The following is a 20276-nucleotide window of genomic DNA, read 5'->3' on the forward strand; positions in this document are numbered from 1 at the left end:
CGAAACTCCCCCTCGCTCGGTCTGAAGCTCTTTTCCTTTTCTTTGCGTCTTCCGTCAAGGGTTTTCGCTGCTTTTTCGCCGGCTCTGCCATTATACACACGTTTGCAACAATCTCTAGCGTTTCGTTAGCCTGCCTCTGTGCTGTAAACTGATCCTGCTTCGGTCGGCGGGTAGGATACACCGAACTTGCAAGTGGGATATTCTTCCTACAGGCAGTAGGGGCGGGCGAGAGAGCCTTCATTCGCCCCGTAATGAGTCATTTAACCATATACCGACTTACGAAGATGATTACTTAACACGAAAACGTTGCCTGGTGTCCCTTTAATGCAGCATTGTTGAAACAGACAAGGGTAAATGATACTTTGTGCCAAGTCTTTACCCCCTATCTAGTTGAGAACACATACTGCCTGTAGCGAAATCCTATAGGTAGCAGATGGGGGAGGCAATGAATGAACTGAATGCCATCACTCATTCTGGCTCATGTTACAAATGCAGTATGTGGCTGGAGGACAGAGCACTTGAGCGCTGGGACAGGTAACCTTACTCTTATTGGACATACACAGGAGAGATTTTACTGCAAGGGCTTCTGAACTGACAGGATGAAAAAGTGAATGAAAATGACAACTTATTAGGTTACTTAATTAATCATCATTTCAAAACATGCCCAGGTCACAGAAAGATACGTACAAGCACACGCACACAGAGAAAAGGGAGGGACACTGAGGAGAGTTGAATACAACATAACAGTTGTAGTGTGTACCTTTAACTGAGTGTTTTTGCTCCAGTTTATGAAGGTCGGGTAGGATATGCATGCAGTTGATACAGCAGTAGGTGAAGAAGTCGAGCACCACAACTTTCCCAGCCAGCTCCTTGGCTAAAGACAGTGGTCCCTCCGTGTTCAACCATTCTAAACCTGAAGCAGGACAAAAATGGCATTCGTGTTATGGTTAAAAACCGTATCATACTACACGCAAGGCCAATGGGTGAAATTATATATACACATAGCCTACCAATTAAATAGGGCAGACATTCCACACGCCTTGCTTAATACCGGAAGCGAGTTTTTACCAAATAGGTTATACGACAGTGCGACTTCCTGAGTGTTGGCCACCTAGACTGTATAAATAAGGTTGGCCATAATAAAGCATAATTGGCATCATTTAACGTAGCGCTAATTCGGGGAGTCGGGTTTTTGATGTTCACCAAGCGTGTATGGAACAGTGCGACAACTAGTCAAAACTGACAGTAGCCAACACCTTCCATGTCAGTGAATGAAGTCAGTCCCAGGAAAGTTTACAATACTCACCAGGTTCAAAATCAGGGATTTTGAAGTCATCCTTATCATCCAACTTGTTCAGATATTGATAAACAAGGCTTTCCTTCTCTTCATCTGTAGTTGCGTCTTCCAGGGCGTAGTCCAACTGACTCTGGGCTGGAATTAAAGCCGTGAGACTACTGTACGACGCCATGTTTCCAAAAACACATAGACATTCTCTGACAGTACTGTGTGTAAAATCAACACCGGTTCATGTATTGCACTTTCATCATTAACCAAACATTCAATACAAATCGAAATATTGTCATCTAAGACAGAGTACAATATACCACTAAAATGTCATGCACAATCCAAGCAGTCATTATTTATTAGGGTTTTAAATATTTTTTGGGGAGAAATTGCAATAATGTTTGGAAAACGCTGATACATAGCTTGTTTCGTAAGTAGTTGAACTGCTTTGGCGGTAATCACAACATTACACAACGATCTTAGCTGTGCCTGTGATTCAAAGTGCAGTTGAGGTAACGTTATGTTTGTGATTGCTTATCAGAATGTATACTGCGATAGAATGCAGTCCTCCGCTTCGCAATATAAAACAATGTAGAATCTAGATGGTGCTAGTTGTGTCAGATGATTCAGTAGCATAGAATGCGATCAATGAGCGACTCCAGCGCTGTTGCGAAACAAGCATTATCTGCAAAACAGTATCATTTGTGTTTAAAAGCGTCTATGTTTCTTTGCAAATGTCACAGAGCGGTTCTGAGAGTGACATATGGGAATATAAATCTCTGAGGAATACAAAACGACATGATGACAGTCAAAATGCGAAAGGCACTAGACGGGGGAAGGGAAAGAGAAAACACCAGTCGGGAACAGAGCAAAGCTCCAACAAAAACAAGCGAGTCTCCACAACGAAGGCTGATTGTTGTGTCAAAAATCGAACAAGTGCAAAAACACAACCTCGAAATTACTCGATGCAAATGAAAGACGTGAATGGAGGTCTGTCCAACCAACCACCACCATCGGACAAAGCATGCGAGGGCAAGCCTGTCGCTGAAACTCAGAAACCCTCCCCACCAAAAGGACACTGTCCAGTTTGTCAGATGCCCTTTTCCATACTAGTGGTGCAGTCTCAACGATGGCACGTCGCAGAATGCCTTGAAACCCCCGGAAATGACAGTAAAGGTAGGCTACTGGTTTTGATCTGACTTGATCATGATTTGTCCCAGCATGATAACGTTTACACAGTTCACGTTTATATTGATAATATTTCTTAAATTGACTTTGTATTGTTTCCATAGAGTGTCCGGAGGGTATTCAGTGTTCATCCACCATTCCAAGCCATTATAAGAAGTACAGCCACTTTCTGCTAGCTCACAGCAGATCTGTCAATGACGACAGTGAACTTGTTCTCTCACAAGAGATATCAGCTGATCATAGAACTACCTCATCTCCCCCTCTAAATAATCAAAACAATGATATACACAGTGGCACTTTGTATAGCTTAGAGTTTAACAAAGTGAGTGCTTCTTCATCCTCCAACCCAAGTGCTTCCCCCAGCCCTTTGCCTGCTGGGCCTACCCAACCCTCCAGTCAGTCACGGTCCAACGCCCTGCTGCTCCTGCGCTCCCCAGCTCTTGACGACATTAAAAAAAAGAAAGGCTGGTCTCCTTCTGGAAAGGGGACAAAGCCTCCAAGTCTGACCAAAGCCAAAGTTTCACCTCAAGTGAGACTGGACCCTGACAAGGACAAGTCTGTTTATGATAATCAAGTAAATATGGACCTGAAATCAGATGCGGTTAGCTCAGCTCCTTCGTTTGAGCCAGTGAGTTTGGATCAAACAGCACAACCAGATGCCATAACAGAGGAAGAATCTTCTCATTTTATTGATGATGATGATTACATTTCCTTTTCACCTCTCTCTGAGATGCCCAATAACAATGAGGAACACAGGGACCAACACAGAAGAGAGTTATTTCCAAAGGAGGAGAGCAATGACTCCCTGCAGTTATCTTGTAGTGAAGCAGCACCGAGCGACAGCGATGACCTCTTCTCTGAGCTGATGGACCAGTGTGAGTTAGAGCAGTTGGAAGACGGCCCCCTCGTTAAGGACTCCTTTGACTCCACCTACATGGAGTTAACAAGCTCCTCGTTAGTGCAAGATCAAATGGCTACACCTGGGTCCTCAGGTGTTCCAGAACTACCTCACCAACACAACTTCCCTGTGCCACACTCAGAGACTGATGACAAGACTTCTTTGCAATCTCCTCAAAGTCTAGTACTGGAGCGTCTTCGTGAACGTGTATCAAGCCAGGTGTTCCACACAGGCATTGAGGAAAATTCCTGTAGCCAGTTAAACCAAGGTGTGTCTCAACAACCTCTATCACAAACTTCCAACCAGCTCAACTCAACAACCATGGCGCCCAGGAAGACCCAAAGCAAAGCAGGAGCCACGTCCTCTGGGTTCAAGCAAACGGACATTGGTGTCTTCTTTGGGCTGAAACCCAAACTGAAGGATCCTGAGAAGAAAACAGTAGGAGTAAGTGGTAACACTCACCCTGTGCAGGATTCCCAGCAGACCTCAGAAGCTCCAGCAAGTCATGCTGGCAGGTCGGGGTGGCGTAGAAGGAAAGACCCAGAGGTGGGCCCTGGAGGAGCCACCGAGAATGGGGAGGCACAGCCTGGGCAGGCAAAGGGAGGGAGGAGACAAGGGGGCTGGAGTAGATGGAACAGAAAGGGGGAAGACGGTCAAGAGCGGGCCAGGCCTTGCCCCTTCTACAAGAAAATCCCAGGTGAATATGCAATCTGTTCAATACAACAGAGTATTGTTCTCTGTTTACATAGGTTTTATTGCGGTACATGTATCTTAGACAGCCAGGTCAAATGTGAGATTACCCATGCTGAATTATGTCTATGTTGTACAAGTTTTTGCTGTATTACAATGAGCTATGAAACTGCTTTGTTTAGCTTATGCATGCGTTTGACATGCTCTTCCCTCTAGGTACACCATTTGTTGTAGATGCTTTTCAGTATGGCAGCATAGAGGGCATCACGGCGTACTTCCTCACACACTTCCACTCGGATCACTATGGCGGTCTGACTAAGAACTCCACTGTTCCCATCTACTGCAACAAGGTGTGTGTGTGTGTGTGTGTGTGTGTGTGTGTGGGTTAAAAAAAGCTGTTTGAGATTAGAAAGATCAAGTCCACGGTTAGTGTTTGGAAATGCTATCTGTTGTTGATGAGAGTAAATCTTAAATGAAATAAGTAAAATTACACTATTAAAGCCTGGATGCCTGTCGGCAAGAATGGAAACTTTTGCAGTGTATGTTATACTTAATCTTTTTTGCTCCTGTCTGGATTTTGTGACACTTTTGAAACTATGGAAAATTCTCAGCTAGACTTCTGTGAATTCTGGTTTCATGTTTTGTATTCAGTGAGCGTGCTGAATTAAATGTGTTGATCAAGGGTCAGTTTTTTTGACGTTTGATTAATAATGCATAGCGTTACGACACGTGTGAGGGAAGCCAGCTCTGAGATCAGTGCTCAAGACACCTTGTGCCTGTGGGTCTTGTACTTGTACAGAATTAAAATGGCAGGCAGGCCCCAGTGGCCTGTCCTTAGTAACCTTTTTTTTTTTGTGGCTCTTTTCTTTTCAACTCCTCTTCTGTGAAATCCATATTGATGGCTGTTGTGATCATCAGCATGTTTTTGTTGCGGTAGATCACAGGAAATCTGGTGAAGAGCAAGCTGAGGGTGGATGACCAGTACATCCACATCCTGCCCATGAACACAGAATGCACTGTGGAGGGGGTGAAGGTCATCTTACTGGATGCCAACCAGTGAGTGTGTGTTTATTTTTTTTTATTTTTTTCTGTTTCTTTCTTTTCTTCTCACTACACGCATTGAGTGTCATTCTAAAGATGTCCTGTCATGTCCTGAATAGTAGCCTGCTGCCCCCATGTAAAATTGAACAGTCTTCTCTTGTTGTCACTATCATCAATACTTTAACAACCCTGTTCTTTCACTGTTATTTGAGAACACACCGTAGGCCTTTTACAGATAAAAGGTTAAGATTCATCACTTCGCCAATGTTTGCCTGTATGTGACCATCATGTCTCATATTCTCACATGTGCATCACCATGTGTCATGGGTCCTCTCTGCAGCTGTCCAGGGTCGGCCATGCTGCTGTTCACCCTGCTTACGGGTCAGAAAGTCCTCCACACGGGAGACTTCAGGGCAGACCCCTCCATGGAGCGCTACCCAGAGCTGCAGGGGTTCCGTGTGCAGACCCTTTACCTGGACACCACGTGAGTCATAATGCTGAAGAATTCCTACCCATTGGACAGGAAGTGCAGTCACATATGTTTATGGTGTTTACACTGTGTGTGTGTCCGTCCTTGTAGCTTGATGTCTAAACTAATCTCACTATTCCTTTCTTCCTTTCTCTCACCTCTGTTATTTTCTCTCTCAGGTATTGCAGTCCAGAATACACCTTCCCCACCCAGCAGGAGGTCATCACCTTTGCTGCCAACCGGGCCTTCGAGGCGGTGACCTTGAGCCCACGTACGCTGGTCGTGTGTGGCACCTACTCTGTGGGGAAAGAGAAGGTCTTCCTGGGTAAGTGAGCAAGCGCTCCTGCAATCAGTGAGCGAAATGTAATTTCCATCCAAGCTAGGGTGACCCCCCCCCCCCCCCCAGGAAATGAGCATGTGACTGACTCATCAGAAGGTCATGTGAAAAGATCACTTTTTGAAGAAGCCTCTCTTCTCTGGCTTTCATTGTCACACACTCATGTGGGCTATTGATCTGTGGAAGCTCATTGATGTTTCCAGTCTTTTTTTGTTTTCTGGAGCTGGCTTCATTTCCTGTGTCGTTTGTCCGTGGTCTGTGCATTAGAAACCTTCACCTTCAATGAAGGGGCCGAGGCTATATGTGTGGCGTAACCAAGACGCCACTGGCCCACATTCCGCTCAGAAGATGGGCTCGTGCTTCTCTGAAGAGTTTCTTTTTCAGGCGCCTTTTTGAAGGTGGCCTAATTTCTGGCCTTGTGGTAGTGACCGTGTTCAGACCAGTCATCTCACAATGGGAGAGTTGGAACACACAGGGCATGTCAGAGGACGGGACACAGAGATGTAATATAAACTGACCACCGAACAACAGTTTAGTTGTGGGTGTGTTTGTTTCAATTAGCTGGTTAGTTTGTGTGAACATGTGAGCTGAATTATTCAGATGAAATTCAATCTAACCCACTGTGCCATCACTGAATCACACAGATTTAATTTCACTATTAATGGTACTTTTAGTTTTGAAAAAAATTGAGATAAATAAAGGTCATCTGGATGGTGGGTTTTGTTTTCCATGTTTTTGGTAGACTGTGTTTGGCTTTCACTCTTTCTGTTCATCTCTGTCTGACTCTCAATCGCTCCCATTTCTCCTGCAGCGGTGGCCGATGTGCTGGCCTGTAAGGTCTGCCTGTCCCGTGACAAATACAACACCATGTGCTGTCTGGAGTCGGACCAGATCCGCCAGAGCATCACCACCGACGGAAAGGCAGCCCAGGTCCACGTTCTACCCATGATGCAACTCAACTTCAAAGTGCGTACCCATGCCTAGTCAGCAATTGTTGCCCTCCTTCTTCTCCTGACTAACTGAAGATGCGTGTTGAAATGGCTGTGTCAGTATTATCCATTTGGAGAGAGAGATTTTAGAAAACGAGGTGTTAATTATCTCACAGTGGGGAAAATTTCGGCGGTGTGCATTTCGTTCTATTCAGACGACTTGGCCTCATGCAAGTCTGTTTGTCTGAGTTTGTATGCAAATTCGCAGGATGGCGTGAAAATTAATTAAGATGCTAATTACCATCGGACAAAGTGCAAATCCCAACATCCTAATTCCCCAACTGCAAGCTCGTTCCCCCTTGCCAACTGTAATGCCGCTGATGATAAAATGAACTGTGTGTGTGTGTGTCAGCCCAGAATCCATTACGTTTCACTTTTTCACGTAACTGCTGATGCAAAATGCAGTGTTTGGGACAGAAACGTCCCTTGTGTGGGAGCGCAAGTGCCCTTGATGCGGTACAGAGGCGGAAATATTTTCAGGGGACACAAAACAAATTGGTGTGCAAAAAGAGGCATTATTACTTTTTGATGTGTCTGACTTTCTTAATTGCAGCTTAGAACAATTCACGTAAATTGAATGTGGACTTCACTTAAAAGGGAGGGTGTTTTTATTTTTGATTTATTTCCTTGGCCTGACTTCTGTTTCATTCTCTGGTGCCAACAACAATTTCAGTTATTTAGTTATTTATTTATTTATTTATTTATTTATTCCCTCTTTGGCAGAACTTGCAGACTTACTTGAAACGGTTCTCAGACAAGTATGACCAACTGGTAGCGTTCAAGCCCACAGGCTGGACCTTTAATCAGGGCTCAGCCCTGGAACACCTCCAGCCGCAGACCCAGGGCAACATCACTATTTACGGTAAGTGACAGTACACAGGATGAAAGTCTGCAGTAATGAAAAATGTCAACGACGGGCTAAAATGGCTGTGACTATGTTGGCAGGACAGTCACAAGGCTAGGACCAGGCATTATTTAACTTCTGTAACTTCAACTGTGTTGAATCCTCATTCATTCACCAGTAATGCAGTGAATGAGAGTGGTGGGCACAACTTACAAAAGAGCCTTTAGCACCTAGTAACTTCAATCATGATGTTTACCAGGATCTTTCAAATATGGGGTTGTGGAGCCTCCAAGAAATTAAGTTCCTCTTGTAAAACACAATTTTAATATATATTATGGTAAACAATGAAAAGATATGAACTTGTCATATCTTCATTGAAGCAGCAAAAGGTTCAGTATTAATCAGTTTCTGATAAGGGATCAGATTCCAAAAATAATTCCGTGGAAATGCATGGATTCCAGTTGCTGCTACTGGAAGAAACTGGAATCCATGCATTTCCACGGAATTATTTTTGGAATCTGATCCCTTATCATACCTGTTCATTCTTACTCGTCGCTCGACTTATCGTGACTAAATTAAGGTTGGCTGCAAACGCTAAACTTCGTGAAGATACTGTCTGCATAAATCGTCTTGTAAGTAAACTACCAGTGCTTTTTCAAAGTTCTCAATGTCTCGTTTTAAATGTCAGGGCCCTCGGAAGTCTACCAATGAAGTGTGGAGATACATTGAGTCTTGTAAATGGTGTAAAACAGTGATTTATTTGCATGGCTAGCCCGATGCCGAAGCACCACCATTGAAAAAGCTGTTGGTAGCATCGGCTAACTAGCGCCAGATTTTGGAGTGCAGGGGACAAGCCGAGATGGGCTATGCGACATACGTTCACACTCGGTATCATGTTTCAACACACTTTAGGTCAATATCACACCGGAATTCTCCTTTAAGGACACATGTGCGTATTTGTGGTATGTGGTGGTGAGAAATGGCGCTGGTATCTTTGCTTTGCCACAAAATGCCCCGTGCGCTGGGCTCTGTTTTGCTGATTGTATCTAATGAATGTCAGTGGAGTGGAATCCAGGCGCATGTGATTGACACGCTGCACGTTCAAAGGTTGCGCATGGCTAGCTGCGTCTGTGTAGGGGACTGTTGTTCCTGAAAGTTATTGGAAATCCTTCAGTATCTTTTAAAAAGCAATCATCCATTAGGTTCTGCCATCTTGTGTTGGCTCCAGGCTTAATACATGGTCTCGCTTGTGCCCATCCACCACTTTTAAGTACATTAGTAAACTGACGCTCTGGATTTATTGTCTTACTGTCCTCTTAACCTCCTTAAGCCCTCCTCTTAGTGTCTCTTGTTGAGATTGCTGAATGCTCCTTCTGGAAAGCAAAAGTATTGCCTGTAATGGACAGAATCAGCAAATGGGTTCTGACCCGGAGAGCGCTGGCAGTAGACGGTTCCTGCAAATCCAGGCTTTTATTTAAGGGACTCAGCTTTTTGTCCGCCACCGTCACAAGTCAGCACAAAGACACGTCTCTTTGCAACAAATGTGGCTGGTGAGGAGACGTTTGTGTTTTGCATCTCGGGAGGTTATGTCTCAAGTATGCAGTCAAAAGTGTATATCCAGTGGCTTTAAGGTGCACTATGCTGTCTTTGTAAAGGAACAAAAATAATTATAAAATAATAGCGTAGATTTAAAACATAGTGAAGTGTTTGTCTTAAAAATGTTGCCACTTTCAATGGTGGGGCCATTTTAAAAGAGAATCTTGACACAAGACAGTGGAACGCACTGCAGAGTCTCTTTTGGACAAGGAAGATCATTGAAATTTCGGTTAATGAAAGCATCTCATTTCAGATTAAGTTTTCTCGCTTCGGAGACCCGTGTTTGTTCGCCGGCTTCCTTTTTATCTCCTTGCTTGGTTTGTCCCTGCACTTGAGTTCCGAACTGCTTCAAATTGAAGTCGAGCTGTGCATGGCGTTTTGAAGAGGCTGCAAATTAATTTAAATCTCTTGAGGGGGAAAGCGCTTCTGTTTGCTTATTCAAGACAGATTTGATCTGCTCCCATTAGAACCGATCTCGGCAGCGTTCTGAGTGTCTGAATGACAGTCCTGTGAGCATGTGTGGGTGGGGAAGGTCACACCTCATAGCTTTCCATTCATTATGTCTGGCATACAAACAAGCTCACTTCTGCAACCAATTCATATTAGACTATATGTTTTGTAAACAAAGTTCAGGAGGTGTCATTAGGATGAGTGACGGCCATCACTCACCCCAATCATACTTCTAGGAGATTTAAACCCTCGTTACCTGTCTGTGTCACACACTCTGGCATTACAAAGCCTCCCATCTCCTCCCCCCTTCTGCTCAATTTCACAAATAGCTGTGAGCTCCCATTACCCCTCATTCATAGCAGATGTTGTTCATACATTATCTCCACTATCCACAATATTCTCGAGTCAACAATGGGCGTTGCCGTGACACCTCAGTATTCAGACATTCTATTTCTGGCCGAAGTTGCGTTGTATTGATTTTTTTAATGTGGTGGTAGACCGTGCTTGACATAAGTAATGTAAAAGCAAACTTTGACAGAAAATTACAAATCATATAGAATATCCATATTGAGTGCAGAATTTGAAGCATATTCTAGTTAGCCTGCTGAGACTGCACTAAGATTTCATAGATATTAGAAAGTTAGATACAGTAAGGTGTTTGCCCCCAGCAATATGGCGGCCGCGTTCACGTATGCCACCTAACAGAACTCGACGAACAATGCGGTATTTCTACTGCGGTAGCTTTCTATGTAAGTTAATGATATGTAAACAGAATGGACAGAAGATTTCATTGATAAGGTGGATAGGCATCCCAGGACCATGGACAGCTACCAAGCCACATGCTTCTTCTCAGCAGCCAATACCAAGCATTTTGATGGATGAACTCGTGAAAGCAAGTTTACTAGTTGTAGCTTGTGAAATTGTCTGGTTATGGGAGACACTAAAATATGGGGGACAGGGGAGGTCATTTGGTTTGTGATGTCTTCTGTACTTCCTTCATGCTTCTGAGTGGTTTAGTGACACACTATTGACCGAGAAGTTGATTGGCTACAAAACGACCTGGTTTGTATTTATGTGTGGTGACGGGCAAATAGTATTGATGGAAGCCAGTGAAGCAGTGATGTGATGTTTAGGGTTGCTGTGATTACTTGATTACCTGTCAACTATTTAATTAATCGTAAGGGTCAATTCTAAGAACTCAATTCTCCAATTGTTTTTTTGTTCATGTTCTTTTCTATGACTGAACTGATTTTTGGTGTGTTGACAAAACAAGGCATTAGAGGATGTTGGCTTAGGCGTTTTGGAAACAGTGATTGACATTTTTTTTTTTTTTTTCCCCATTTTCTGCCATTTTTATTGACCAAACAACTAATGAATTAATCAAGCAAATGCACAACAGATTAAATCAATTATGAAAATAATCGTTGGGTGCAGACGTTTTTCAGAACAAAATTGATTAATCTTGATAGAATGTTTGTCAGTGTTAGACTCACCCCAACACAGTTTCTGGATCACAGTGCTGTACTCTGTTCTCCTCATTCTTTCCAGACTGGTTTTGGGCCATTTTATAGCCTACACAAGCTACACCGACACTGTTGTAAACTCAAGACTCCCGTTTTTATTGAAGAACCCTTGTAGTGGACACAAGCTATGTGCACAATGCGACCCCATTGGAAATGCATGACTTGACCAGTGGCATTTCAAACATTCGGAAAACACATTTTGCTGCTCCTTGCGTAGCTTGACTCTTTCACGTGGCTTCCGTAGACTATTAAACAACCCTTGTGACAAACTATTCATTATGAAGTGGGTCAGTTGTGAAACGACTAGGTGTTTGAGTTGATATGTGATTACAAAGAGTGTTGATGGAGGCCAGTCAACCAGTTCTATGGTGTGTTGAAGGGCAAAGTTCATTCATCTTGAAGAAAAATTGTGTGTCAGATTGAGACTGATATTTATTTGTTTTTGTGTGTTCAGTAATGCGTAACATGCAGAATGGAAGTTCATACGCTTCGGTTTCCAAAATTCTATTTAAACAATAAGCCCCAAAAGGCAGGAGGTTTCAGTAATTTTATAACAGCTCAGAGGTATTCTAAAATTACTTGGCAACTACGGACAATTTTGGGGCTTATCATAATTTGTAGCACATTTGAATTTAAATCTATCAAATTAACATTCCAATTTTTGATTGCATTTCTTTTAGTCTATGTTAAACTTGTATCACTGCCTCATGAAGACACGTGTAGGTCTGACTAATTAGCCCGTTAAGAGGGCTTCCTTTGTGACATTAAAAAGCTCTGGCTTCAGGCTTAGCATACCTCGCCAATCAGCTAACCTTGCTTTGTAGTTCCTCCCGCTGACATACAGACCAGACTGAAGTGTATCCGTACTTTGTTTGAAACTCTCTTAGGACTTTTTATTTTTGTCTTGCAGAGCATACATTGTTCTTTTGACAGCAGGCGGTCATTGGTCATTACTGTATGTCAGACACCAAACAGGACGAGGACCACAATTGCGTCACGTTCAAAAGTTTATTTAAGGGTTGGGGGTTTCAGGGGTTCCGGGGGGGGGTACAGGAGTTCCAAGAGTCTGCGTGTGTGTGTTCCCCCAGTAGCCGAACAGCGAAGGCAGGAGCTGGATGATCCGGGAAGTCCTGGGGGAAACACACACACAACAGCAATTGAAACGAAGCAGCAGTACAGTCAAGGACTAGGCGGTATTCGTAGAAGAGGGACGGAAGGCAGGTCAAGATTACCGGGGCTGGAGAACACAGAAGTAGTCGAGCGGGTCCGGGATCACAGGCAAAGAGTCAGAGGCGTTTTCAATAAACAGGCAGGTAACTGGTGCTGGTTGCAGACGATCTGACAAGTGTGGACTGAAAAGCAAGGCTTTATATAGAGGGCATGATGAGTGGTGAATGCAGTGCAGCTGGTAGGTAACGAGGGTGAGGCAGAGCAGAGCAGGAACAGGTGGAGGTCATCAGACTTCAATCAGCACGTGTTACCAGGCAGAGAGAGAGCTCATGACACTGTATCTCTAAAGACCTAATAGTATAATGCCTTGAATGTAGCAGGACGAGACAAAGGATGCTCTTGTGAATAATATGACTGGACAAGAAGCCCAGGCAGTCATTTTAATTGTGGGTTCTGCTGGCAAGATGACTCCTTAGAAAAGCCAATTAGTGCACAAATATACCTCCATGAGCTTAACCTTTATCATGGTAAGCTGCTCTTGGGAACTGTAGTTTCTCATGGATGCCCCTGTACCTCATGTATCTTTGGTTTTTTTCCCCATCAGGCATTCCGTACAGCGAGCACAGCGGCTACCTGGAACTGAAGCGCTTTGTGCAGTGGCTGCGGCCCCAGAAGATTATCCCCACGGTCAACGTGGGCAGCTGGCGAAGCCGGAAGGCCATGGAGCAGTGCTTCACCGAGTGGGACGCTGAAGTCGGCACCCACCTCAAGAGACTCCAGTGATCCATGGCACCTTTCTGAGTGTGTTTGCTGGTCTTGGATAAGTTTGTTTGTTTGTTTATTTAAATTTCGCTACGGTAAGGTGGCGGATTGTGCTGCCTACTTGATGCCACAGTAAAACAGCCATCTGCCACTGGACATTTTTCCTAAGAAGGCGGCATGGCATGGCTTGCATTGGAAACCGTCCAAGTCCGCACTCCAACACCTGGACCACGTCCTGTGACCTGGGCCCTGCTCTTTAAAGTGGTGTCTTCCAAGAGTCTGTGCTTTGACTTATGTACTGGACCTAGAGGAGTCCTCTCGGTTTACACTGGCCATTACTGTAAAGCGCACTTTCTCCCTTTGAAACAGAGAGTGTGGAGACACATTAGCACTGTGACCTTCAACTCTCCTTGCCTTTCTTTCTTTCTTTCTTTCTTTCTTTCTTTCTTTCTTTCTTTCTTTCTTTCTTTCCCTCCCCCCAGCCTGGCATCATGGGGTGTACCATGGTGTCAGATGGAGTGCCACAGCCATTCATTGCACCCCATTCTGTCCCAGCTTGACATCACCCTGTAAATGCCTCTTCATCCATGGAGGTGGAACAGGCGAATGAAATCACAAGGCTCTCTTTGCGGTTTCAATTAAAATGAACACTCCCAGTTGCGCACTTTTGGACGTGAGATGCTGCCATTAATCCATTTGATTGATTTTAATGAAAAATCTTTATTAGCTTGGGCTGAATTTGGTGCATTGGCCTGTTTTGCTACTTTTAACAATAATTTGTTTATGCCTGGGTGTCTCTTGAGTGGTGTTGAGACACAAATTCTAGAGCGCTCCTCTGCCTGATGGTTCACAGACTCTAATGATGTTTACTCTTAGAGCAGAGCTCTTAGACCTGTGCCAGGTTTCCCTCAGAGTGTCAAGGTGCTTGAAGTCTGACTACCGTCTAAATTGAAGATTCTTTTGAATTTCCTCTGTTCCAGTGACATTGGCTTTACTCGCCTTCCTTTGGCCGTTTTTCATGTAGGCCAACCTATATGAGTTTTATTTTTGGACTAAATAAGGAGGGCTATCTGGATTGGTCTCTATGGTGACCACTGTTCTGTTTTGTTCCCTCGTGACATTTTAATGCTGCTCCCGAACAATTTTTAAAGTCATTATTTTAAAACTAAGTGTAATTCATAAAATAAAATAATTAACAGTTGAACTCTTGTTCTTTGGGGTCACTGTCCATATATGTTAAAAGAATGTGCTTTTGCCAAAGCTCTAAAACTTTTAAACAACCATAGGTTTCCTATCTTAGTAGTTTCATACCAAGTTTGCTGTTTTATCAGTTCATTTTGGGAGCTTAATAATTTGCTGACGAGCGACAGAGAAGACTCACAGGACTATTATCAAATTTCAGCGCTTTCAGCGTCCACTTGCCAGTCCCAGAAGGACTGCGCGTTCCATGCCACCACGCACAGCATCTGTCAGTGACTTTGAGGGATGCGTTGGCCGTTTTTTTCCCCCTCTCCCAATGTTGACCTCCTCCCAGTAATTTGCACGTTAAAGCATTATGTCAGCTAGTTAGTGTGCGTGTGTGTGTCGTGTTGGCGAAAAATCAAAGGAGACTTATGAAAAGACAAATGCATTTACTTGACAAAAATAAAATAAAAAGAAAGAACGTTTGCAAACGAAAACGTGTAGGTTTGCTTTTTAGATGGAATGGGTGTCGTTCTGCATGTCGAAGGTGAGCTCTGCATGGCATCTGAAATAAATCCGCTAGGATGACTATGCAGACGCAGTACGCAGCAACATTGTCATTAGGGTAACCTTCCAGGAAATGTCATTTATTTTTTTGACGTTGGATGCCAAAATGTCCTGTCATCTGACAGATGTGTGTGGACGGAAAACAATCAAGCCTGACCTTTAGTTGGACACGAGAATGATGCTATTCCAGACTGCGCGCGCTCGTGCCCCCGCGTGTGTGTGCGGGAGAATATTTCAGGTGCTCCTAGGTTTCTTGTCTAATGAGAACAGATTTAATGTCGCTTGCGTTGAGTGATGTTGCCGGTAAAGATGTGAACTCTTCCGTGCGCGGTGTTGCCACTCATCCGCGGTTGAACGCTGCGCGGAATATGTACCCGCGCTGCAGGCCTTCGCCAATCAATATAATTAGTGTCCAATTAACGACTGTGTTCTCCATGCCAGCACAGCTGCTCAAATTAGTTGTGCCTCCGCCTTCAATTCCCTCTAAATCTCTGCAATGAAAAATAACATGCAGCTAGCGAGCGGTTGATGATTAACCTAGCGTGCTTCCTGGCAGTTTATCTACAATTGGCTCTATAGGCCTATGTTTACTCCTGCCAATGTTTTTTTTTAGCAGTTTGAATTATTTTAGTTTTTTTTAGTTGTTAATGAAATTATGGAGGCTAGACATATTACATTGTTATAATGTAGTCAGTGATTATGAAATAGGCCTACATCAAACCCATTTCTAATATTGAAATTCTGTACAAGAATATTTCCAGAGCCAATACTCAACAGTAAAATGCATAGAATTGTGCAAGTGTTTTCCTTTGGTGCATAACTCCACCGTCTGGTTAATGTGCAATACTGCACTCTGACTCCAATCAGATGTGAGACCTGAGACCTATCCAGGTTCTGGCCTAACCAATAACCTCTACACATTACCTGTAAATAGTAGGCATATGTGCATCTTCACAATTGATCAAATTATCTTTCAGTTGGTGATGCTTTGTTACTTCCTATGAAGGAAATCTTGGGACATTTTACGCCGAAAATAATGATGCCAGTTTTCAGCATGTGGTGATGACTCCATGATCCATCAAGTGCATGCTCTGTGGAACCAGCAGTCAAGGTCGACCAGTTTCGACAAGCTAAGAGTATGCAGACAATATTTCTTTATTAATTTGAAGATTATGCATATGTGTGATGCAATGTACAGTTAAGAACAAAATTATTCTTACCCCAATATTGATTTAATGTTTTTTTTTTTCTTGCTCAATGTTATGTTTGTTCTGATTGAAAATTACATTGCCACATGCCAAAAGCTTGCAAGACAATGTGGTAGAAACATGGACATGGTGTAAAAAAAATGGTGTCCAAAATTATTCAGATCCTTTATAAACTAGATGTACCGCATAGCGGTACAAAATATGACCGCCGCTCAGTCCTGTATATCCGTTCCGCGAAAATAAATCACACTTCAATTTGTCTCCATATTTTACTCCATCCCCCACTCTTGAAACTTTTGTGTATGCTTTTTTTTGGCATGCCTGAGTGTGTGTGTGCGGCTGCACAGAAAGTAGCCTACTGGTGCTGAAAAGGTGAATAGATTGTAGCCAAAGAAGATGTAGCATTGTTATAAAACCTTTAAAATCTCTAAACAATCACAAGTAGGGCAGTTCATCCATTGCAACTGGATTGATGAAAGGTCACTTACACCTGTAGGCTACATTGTATTTGGGAAAAGCAAAAGGTATCAGCCTAATTTTATTTATTTATTTATAAACAAAAACATCTGTCAGTTCCATGCCGTTTTCAACAGCTATCAAAAACAAAGGTCATTTTTGGATGGATGGATTTTTTTGTGAATGTTTCTTCTTCTACATAAGATTTTAGTCATCTTTTAGTTCATTTAATACTTTATTGTCAATGCAAAAATTAAGTAACAGTAGTCTGAAACGTTATTATTAATGCACAAATTAAGTAACAGTAGTCTGAAACGAAATGCTGTTTTACATCTAACCAGTGGTGCAAATAACTGACATGTCCAAATGGGCCTTGATGAAATGCGTCGCTAGACTGTTAATACACATTTTAACGGGACAAAGTTGAAGAGCTGTTGTCCGTTATTGTTCGTGCAAATATAGGCTGATAAATGTTCCCTTGCATTGTGTAACTGAGGTCCATGGCTAGTCTGGCTTTCAGCAGACCAAGCTCAATCTTTTAAGAAATCAAAAAATAAATAGCGGGCAGTGGGGTATACTACGAAGCACGTTAGACATATCTAGGCTATGTAGACATATCGAGGCTTGACAAAGCCTTGACTCAGGGGTATACGTTAAGTGATGCTACGATTGCAGTTATGTGATATATTTGTCAAACTAGGCTTTCAGCTCAGATCTGGGCGCGTTCTCGGTGTTGGGATGACTTTGGCCAATCGTGTAACGTGGAGACGCACAAGACCTCCTCTATTTAAAAACAATTACTTCCGCATTCATGAGCGATAGCTTAATCTACACTGCGGTGATTTTTTTGTGTCTAACCTATAACATAAAATAAATCAATTGTCATCATTTGTTGTATGGTATGCACGTCCATAGGTGGATATTTGCACGCACAGCACTATTAAATCACATTCGAGAACCAAAATGTTAGTAGAGGCGGAGCTCCCCCTGTAAAATATATGACAGAATCCTACACGTGAGAGAACTTCGTTTTTAAGAGAATTGATTGATCAGTGTGCGGTAGATTACACGATTTGAGCTATAATTTAGCACATAACCTCCTCCCGACCAGGTTTGGTTGACAGCATAAGATACCATGGTGATATAGCAACACTAAAACAGATCCACTTTCGTGTCACAGCATAGCCTGGCTTTGAGCGCAACATACCTCGCTAACCCACTAATGGAGATTAGTAGTACACCCCACAGATCAGGCTGGGTTCACCCAGCCTAGTCCATAGGCACTCGATATTGTTTAATTTTCCGATTGAGATATCCACGCTCTGGCTATTCTAAATGCAAAAATGCATCAGGGAGTTATGGCAAAACTGTAACTAACAAACTAGATCCTAATAGAAAAGCTGTTAGCTTCCCTAAGCTACAGGTAGGTTTATAAGGTAGGCCTATTTACAACATAAATTGTCAATAGGCTATGCTGGCGACACAAATAAAATCTCCTTTGGAAACCAATGGCTTACGCCTTACAGTATCAAGCGGACTTAAACTGCCATATCGTGGCGAAAAGTTGTAATAAAATTCACGCAGCTCCACGAGTCAAGGAAAGCGCGAATGAAGTAGCCACTTCTAAATGGGACCCATTACACAGTAGCTTAAGGTGTGTTGCTAAAGCAGCCATAATGAAATGAAGGTGTCATTGTTTGGATACTTCACACACACGTGCTTTTTAATTTCACAGACTACAACTACCAAGCTGGAATCAAAGCACATCGATTCCCCTCTCACACCCTGCACGCACTTAAAACAAAATAAACAGGCGTCTCAGTCTCACGCATGTAGCCTATAGGCAAAACTGTATCAGACCGGTGTAACGGTGGTTAATCTTCCATTGCACGGAATGATTTTTGTAGCACGTGCAACAAATGACAGTCTAAAGATACAATTACAGTGCTGCTATCAATTTGCTTGGTATAACCGCATTTATAGTTTTCTACAAATGCAATCAATCAAATTGGCCTCCATCACCAATAAGATTAACGTACCTGCAGTAACATGGTAGCATCATCACCTGGTATGGGAACTCCACAGTTAGAGATTGTAGTACTCTGCAGAGAGTAGTGCGCTCAGCTGAACGTACTATAAGAACTCAACTCCCTGCTCTACAAGATATCTATTCCAGAAGAGTACTCCTAAGAGCCCAAAAGATTCTGAAGGACTCTTCTCATCCTAACAATGGATTATTCCTACCGCTGAAATCAAGAAGACGCCTATGTAGTCACAAAGCCAGAACTGAGAGACTCAGGAGAAGTTTTTATCCCCAGGCCATCCGAACTCTGAGCTCACACTATACTGACTTTGCACACATTCACTCCTCAGCACTCTCAAACATTTCCCAACTCTGAACTCACACTATACTGACTTTGCACTCATTCACTCCTCAGCACTCATGACCCCCCCCCACACACACACACACCTACAAGACTTTTAGCACTTTTACATCCCTCACCCTATGCTACAGACCTTTTATTTATTTTCTTATTTCATCACACGTCAAAACACACACACACACACATATCTGACTTTCTCCAACTTTTGCACATCTCCATAGAACTTTTTATTTATTATTTTATTATTATCTCCTCCATCTACCCATGTCCTTGATTGCCTAGCCTTTCTGACCCCCCCACCCCCCACCACCACACCCCCATCCCCAACACACACACAAAAAACACACACACTTACATCATCACTGTCATCACCTCACATACATACAGAACACTGCTTGCTACAGTAAGCCTCCTCTACTTGCTGCACACTGCCCCCCCCCCCCCTACATACACAGCACATTGTCTTCAGGATCTTCTTCAACACACATCCTCTACATACTTACAGCACACTGCCCCCACCTACCCACACACACACTACACACACAGTCACTGCTACACTCCCCTCCCGCCCACACACACATCTTCATCACTCTCATACCCCCCCACCAATACACAGCACATTGTCTCATGAGGAAGCTTCTCCAACACACATATTGCACACTGCCCTCTCCCCACATACACAACACACTATCCCATCTCCCCTGTCATCCCCCCAACACACACACCAAGACCCCTGGCAGTTGGGTTAGCCCCTTGAGCCGTGGATCTGCCCAAGGTTTCTTCCTTGGTAAGGGAGTTTTTCCTTGCCCCTGTTGCTCTTGGGTGCTCCTTGTTGGTGCCCCCCCCCCCCCCCCCCCCAAATTCCAATTCTACCCCACCTTTCTTATGCAGCCCTTGCCACTTAACACTTAATCTACTAAACCCCTCTTTTACTGCACTTTTTACCCCCCCGCTTTGCACAAATAGGCTGACACCAGACATAATTTCACTGCATTTCTTACTTCCAGTAACTATATGCATGTGACAATAAACTTCCTTGTATCCTTGTAAAAACCAAGCATGTCCAATAAACATCCTCAGATTTATTTCGGCTTCAAGAAGAAATGGGAATTACATTTCATGTAAACATCGTCCTATCCTTATTAGACGTTTTCTGCGGTAGCCTAAACTACAGTCCTTGTAGGAAGCGTCCATTGTTTTTCCAACCCATTTTTAACTTCCAACAAAATTACGTCTC

General features: G+C 43.3%; 2 protein-coding genes across 2 annotated transcripts in view; one reads left to right on the forward strand and one right to left on the reverse strand.

Moving 5' to 3' along the window:
- Positions 1-1501, reverse strand: part of nhlrc2 (NHL repeat containing 2) — a 28429-nt gene extending 26928 nt beyond the window's left edge. The window contains exons 1-2 of the mRNA XM_042083623.1: positions 1307-1501; positions 761-913 (exon numbers count right to left, since the gene is read on the reverse strand). Of these exons, the coding sequence (XP_041939557.1) occupies positions 761-913; positions 1307-1469 (316 nt within the window). The 5' untranslated portion in view covers positions 1470-1501. The remainder of the gene's footprint in view (positions 1-760; positions 914-1306) is intronic.
- Positions 1502-1697: 196 nt separating this feature from the next.
- dclre1a (DNA cross-link repair 1A (PSO2 homolog, S. cerevisiae)) lies at positions 1698-14353 on the forward strand. The gene is made up of 9 exons (XM_042083618.1): positions 1698-2461; positions 2578-4068; positions 4278-4411; positions 4999-5117; positions 5443-5586; positions 5751-5896; positions 6720-6874; positions 7621-7759; positions 13085-14353. The coding sequence occupies exons 1-9, from the start codon at positions 2020-2022 to the stop codon at positions 13261-13263; spliced, it is 2949 nt and encodes a 982-aa protein (XP_041939552.1). The 5' UTR covers positions 1698-2019; the 3' UTR covers positions 13264-14353.
- The last annotated feature ends 5923 nt before the right edge of the window (positions 14354-20276 follow it).

This window comes from Alosa sapidissima, chromosome 24, assembly GCF_018492685.1.
Source record: "Alosa sapidissima isolate fAloSap1 chromosome 24, fAloSap1.pri, whole genome shotgun sequence".
Taxonomy (NCBI): Eukaryota; Metazoa; Chordata; class Actinopteri; order Clupeiformes; family Clupeidae; genus Alosa; species Alosa sapidissima.

Coding starts and splice junctions, on each gene's coding strand:
- dclre1a (XM_042083618.1), top strand. CDS start 2,020: ATGTCACAGAGCGGTTCTGAGAGTGACATATGGGAATATAAATCTCTG. Junction 5,118..5,442: donor ATCTTACTGGATGCCAACCA/GTGAGTGTGTGT, acceptor TCCTCTCTGCAG/CTGTCCAGGGTCGGCCATGC. Junction 5,897..6,719: donor GAAAGAGAAGGTCTTCCTGG/GTAAGTGAGCAA, acceptor TTTCTCCTGCAG/CGGTGGCCGATGTGCTGGCC.